We start from the raw sequence: 5,621 nt of genomic DNA on the forward strand, positions 1-5,621 counted from the left end.
CAGTAACGTGCTTTTGTCTGGAAAAAATGTAGATGAGGTAAAGTAAGAAAAACATGGGGCTTTCTATTGCAATTGACCAATTTACCATTCTGTATTTTTTTTATTTGTTATATATAACATCTGAAAACAAATCAATTGACCCGGCACAATCAAATGAATGCTGCTCACTTATAAAACCAAATCATTATGAGGTGGTATATCATTCTGAAAAACTTGTTTTAAGATAGACAAAGATCTGTAATCTCTTACCTGCCAGCTGATCCGTGAAGACAGATTCTCCACAATGAGTCTGTGGTCAGTCCGCACAGGAGGGCCATACCTGCACAAAAAAGCTAATTAATTAAAATGAAATATAAAATGAGCCATTAATACTCATTTTCTGTGAAAAGGACATGTTTCACAAGAAAAGCCTCAGTATTAATTCACCAATAAGTCCTCTCACAGCACAGAAGTTCCACTTCATCTTAGATGCTGTTGTATTTACTCTATCAGCTGAAAAGCTGTGTCAATATTTAAATGGGATTCAGAGCTGGAACAGCAGCCTTCTATTTGCCACCACCACACAAAAAATAATGACTTTATATCAGTCAGCTGCTTAATAGATTAAAGTCAAATATTTTCTGCCACATATATGCAATCATATTTTAACACATGCACAAGTCACTCTGACCTGTATACAGAGGTTATATGTTAAGCAAATATTTTCCATCACTGACAGAATTTCTTTTAACAATGATAGAAAAATCTCAAGAGCATCCATCATTTTGATAGCTAAAAAAAAAATAGAGGGCAATTTACCCTAATTTGACTTGTAGTAAGGCTACTAAAAACCCCAATAATTGCTATGGTGTTGATAAACGAGATAACAAAAGAGGAGCTGATGCGGTGGATGAAGGACAAGTGGCAGTTCTATAACTGACCCAAGATTTCACCTGACTGAACATCTTTAGAGTCTGAAATCTTATAACTATGATGGGATACAACACCTGTAATTGTGGCTTTATGCTACTGGAAAGTTGACAAAAACTCTGAGTAGAAGCTTTATCCAACTAGTTAGCTAAGGTTTCAGCAAGCCATTTACAATTCAATGTACCCCGCTGAAGCGTCCCATCCCAGGGCCCCACCTCTTCCTCTTCTGGAGCGAGCATGCTCGATAGTGACCCTGAAAGGGAGAATAAGAAATTCTTTATACAATACAGTCACATGAGCAGCAAATGATGTTACCAGCGTGTTTAAGAAGAAACTGTAGATTGTCGATTGTTTGATTTACAGTCATGATCATTATTCTTTGAAAGCCGATTTAAATAGAGGCATGAACTCTCTCCTGCCTTACAGGAAACGGAAAGACTAGAGATGTCATATGAAGACAACTGCTGGAACTGAGCACTGGCAATGAAATGAATGACGAGATGGAAAACAGGTTTCAGGCCCTGAAAACACCTGTGGGTGATTTTACTGCAATACAGGCTCACTCAGAGTTGCAAGCCCTGGATTTAACCAACGCTATGTGGATAAAATCTCAACTACTCAATTACAACACAAATTCCCTGGCAAATTGTGTGAATGGACACACCAAACAGTGTGAACTGTTATTGCTTTCTTTGGCTTTGCCATAGTCAAAATGGCAGATCTGCTACAAGCAGTCAGCAACATCCTGACTTATTGTTATACCTGTCTAAAATGTTGCTGCTTGTGTTGAGAGACTTTTGAGTCACGTGTGATGCTGCTGCAACTTGTCATCACTTTAAGCAGACCTGAAGCCTCAGTGATTGCACTACACTGCAAAAACAAAAAAAACCCAGATCCCTACAAAATATGATACTGCAAGATAATAGCAGTAGAATTATTGTAACTTTAAATCTGTTTAATTCTGTCACTGCAAGACAAGGAAGCAGGACACAGGATGACACACCCTCCTTTTTAAACAGCCACTCTGTGCTCTATGAGCTTATCATGCTGTGATGTTATTAACACACTGCTACTCTTTGTGGTTACAATCATTTCATCTGTGTGAAAATGCTAGTTAGGGGCTCAGAAGAAAAAGAAATCACCTTTCTCTGCACAGTTCTTTGCCATTCAACTCATACACAGCATCATCTGCATCTCTGGGATCATCAAATTCCTGAAAGGAGGAGAAACAAAAGGCAACTTTGAAGATGTGAAAAAGAAAAGCCATAATTCACACAAAGTGGTTTGTGACACTAACCACAAAGCCAAATCCATTCTTCAAGTTTATTTCCCGGATCCTTCCATATCCCTTAAAGAACTTCTCCACATCCCTCTCTCTGGCATGTGGGCTCAAACGGCCAATGAAGACACGACAGCCACTCATGTTGTTGCCTCCTGAAATCACTAAACACAAGATTTGTTAAACATTTAACCAGAGTGGAGGGAAAGTGAACTAAAGATAGCTTAATATTTTACTGTTGGTATGCTGACTGCACATGGCCATTAGTTAGTTTTTAACACACCACACTATGAAAGCTCACAATCCAAAATTAATTAGTAAAAAATTACTAATGATAAATAAAGTCAAGATGACAGTTTCTGTGTTCATGGCTTTTGAAGTCAGTCAGCATCACCACTAACCAGAAAAATACAACATTTTACTAATTGAAATAGTTTTGTAAGTCTTGTGTAGCATTTTATGGGATAGGTAGATCGCTGAAACAAAGGCAACCTCAATTATCAGCACGACATTTAATACAATAAAAATTGTACCTTTGTGGTAAAAAAAAAAAAAAAAAAGATATTTCAAAGGGCAAACTACAATTTAATGAGTATGGGTATTAACAAGGACCTGCGATAACTAAACTGATCACTGGACTTTTGCTCAGCACCTTCCTGAATATTTACCACTTTGACAAATAGGAAACTGAATGACTGCACATTAAGCCAGGACTGCAGTGAAAACCTGAGCAGGATCAAACCCACAGGATAATCCAGTTTTGGTCAAACTAGTATCAATATAGTTGTAAACTTTTGAGTTGCATACACAAAAACCTGAAGATCTCACAAAACGATGGAATCTCACTAAATACGTTTACAACTAGTGCAGAAAAACCAATAAAATGACTCCAATTGCACAGGTTTTTTTTTTTTTTTAAATAATCGCTTAAGTCATTTTTCATCTAAATGCGCCAAATACTTCACAGCTCTAGCTTCTTAAATGTGAGAGGATTAAAGTTTGGACAATTATTTTATCAAAACAAGCACAGTGAATTTTGGTGGCATTTCCCATTATTTCCTGAATTTTGACAAACCACATAATTTTTAGATTGAGAAAATAACCAAATTAAAATGAGATTACACATTTTGTGGCTGTAAGTTATAACTGACATTACACCATATTCTGGTGTTTTATTGCTAAACCGTCGCAAACGTATATAAAATAGCTGTAAATTATCTTCAACCCAACCAGTAAAACGCTGCTTACACATCAATCCATCAGTAATAACAACCTGATCATATTAAGACTATTTTACTTAACATTTCAATTCAGGATTTCTAACTGTAATGAAGTGTTTCTACACTGTGGTATACGTGCTTGAACTTAAGTAGCTATAGGATCTGAATACTATCAGTCATCAGTTGGGCCCAGTCTGCTATCTTAGTTCTTCTTTTACGAATGAGAACACTGCAATTACGTTACTAAATTAATGACTCAACTTCACAATTTATACCTTTAATTAAAAACATAGCCGATAGAAATGAAGACAAGACAGCTACCACAGGTTATAACGTTATAAGCTATAACATTAAGCTAAAGTAGACCATTTTACAGCTCGCCTCGAGGTCGGTTTCTGTTAGCTAGCCTTAAATCGAGCTAGTTGCTAACTACCGTTAGCTACGAATACATATTTCGCCGTTATTCGACGAAACCACTGTTAACTGACTATTTTCAACAATTGAAAGGTTAATACGGATATCTAACATCAATTCAGCCACATTCTCACCCCTTATTTACCTCAAGTAGAATGCAACGTAGTTGTTTATGCCGCTGACTCACTACAACTTGATGTAGGTCACCTACTCGACTGCAACAAAATGGCGAACGAGTCCAAAGAGCAGGGACCAGGAAATGCTACTGCTTTCACGTTGCCAGGTGGGGGTTGGGCACGAAATGACCCAGTTAATGTTTAACTTGATTCAAACTGACGACTTTGCTCCTGTGTTGTATTAAAGCATGTTTGTAATGATATATTACAGCGAAATAAACTTAGGTTGACTACAAAAATGTGTTCTGCTTGGAAAAATAAGACAAGTTGGGTTTGAATCTTCAAAAGGGGGCTCAGGACGGATTTGGCAACCCAGTTCAAAATTTATTAAGCAAGCATTCTGAACAGCATAGGTAGAAAAATAAAAGCCTTGTTTTGCTCTCCACAAAAGTATTTGGCCCCCTGACATAAGCTGTTAAATGTTTTCAATTTTTACATGCTTTTCCACAAATCTACTATAAAGAGAAATGTAAAAACCTACAAGGCTCACATAAATCCCAATAAATATCACGATTAAACATTTACTATATTCTACTCTCTAGTCTTGTAAAAGAGAAAACTATGGATAGATTACTGAATGGGCCTACTGGGCACAGGCCCCAGAGCCCAAGGAGTCAGGGAACCCCTAGACAGCAGAACCATGAAGAAATAACCCTTCTGGGGAGGTGACAGTGGTGAAGTGGGTAGAGCACTCATCTCCCAACCAGAAGGTTGAAGGTTTGAATCTCGGTGCCTGCAGTCCACATGTCGAAGTGTCCTTGGGCAAGACACTGAACCCCCTGTTGCCCCCGATGGTTAGAACTGTCGGTTGAGTTGGCGCCACAGACGGCTGCCTTGGTTCTGTACCAGAAACAAATTCCTTGTGTGTAACCTAATTGGCCAATAAAGATGATTATCCTTATCCTTCTGCGGAAAAGTCAATCAAATGACTATAAAAAGCCATAAATGGGAAAAAGTAGATTAAAAACATTCCAAGCTACAAAAATAGACACAAAACAACTAAAAAGATATTCAAAACCATAAAAATAGACAAAACAAGTAGAAATAGGTGCTAAATAGCTGCAAACAAATGCAAAACAACAACAAGGGGACACAAACAACCACTATTGCCATAATGCAGTCTTACACATTGATTTGCAGTGTTGCTGACAGTAGACTCATACACCTGGAGATACAGTAATAGCCATGGTAACATTATTGCAAAATGTCTCACAGTTTTAGTTGATAACAAAAAAATGTCTCACACTACAAATCATCATATTAGTCACAAACAACTAAAGAAGCACAACATTTCTGTTATTTCATCTTTTTAATCTATTGCAATATCATCATTCTTAAAATTGTCTTGGGTTAGGAAAAGAAATACAAGGTTGAGGTTGACACATTACAATAAACAAACCAAAACAAAAAATACCTGTCTTTTCGGCTCTGTAGAAAGTGCCAAAGACAATTTTGTATGGAATACTGATCACTATTACAGCCTGTCAGCTAAAAAAATACCAGAAAATCTGAACACAATACTCTTGGGGAAATGTAAGACTATGTCAAAAATAAATAACAATATAGCTTATTTAAGAACATGAAGAAGAAGTCAAGCAATTAGTTTTCACTTTCAACCCCAAA

The 5,621-nt window shown here is 37.0% G+C and overlaps 1 protein-coding gene across 1 annotated transcript in view; it reads right to left on the reverse strand.

Annotated features, from left to right (window-relative positions):
* srsf5a (serine and arginine rich splicing factor 5a) overlaps positions 1–4,076 on the reverse strand; it is a 6,954-nt gene extending 2,878 nt beyond the window's left edge. Inside the window, exons 1-6 of the mRNA XM_020622975.1 lie at positions 3,968–4,076; positions 2,207–2,352; positions 2,052–2,122; positions 1,094–1,162; positions 899–915; positions 250–332 (exon numbers count right to left, since the gene is read on the reverse strand). Of these exons, the coding sequence (XP_020478631.1) occupies positions 250–332; positions 899–915; positions 1,094–1,162; positions 2,052–2,122; positions 2,207–2,332 (366 nt within the window). The 5' untranslated portion in view covers positions 2,333–2,352; positions 3,968–4,076. The remainder of the gene's footprint in view (positions 1–249; positions 333–898; positions 916–1,093; positions 1,163–2,051; positions 2,123–2,206; positions 2,353–3,967) is intronic.
* Positions 4,077–5,621: the final 1,545 nt, after the last annotated feature.

Source organism: Monopterus albus, unplaced genomic scaffold (assembly GCF_001952655.1).
Source record: "Monopterus albus unplaced genomic scaffold, M_albus_1.0 scaffold290.1, whole genome shotgun sequence".
Classification (NCBI taxonomy): Eukaryota; Metazoa; Chordata; class Actinopteri; order Synbranchiformes; family Synbranchidae; genus Monopterus; species Monopterus albus.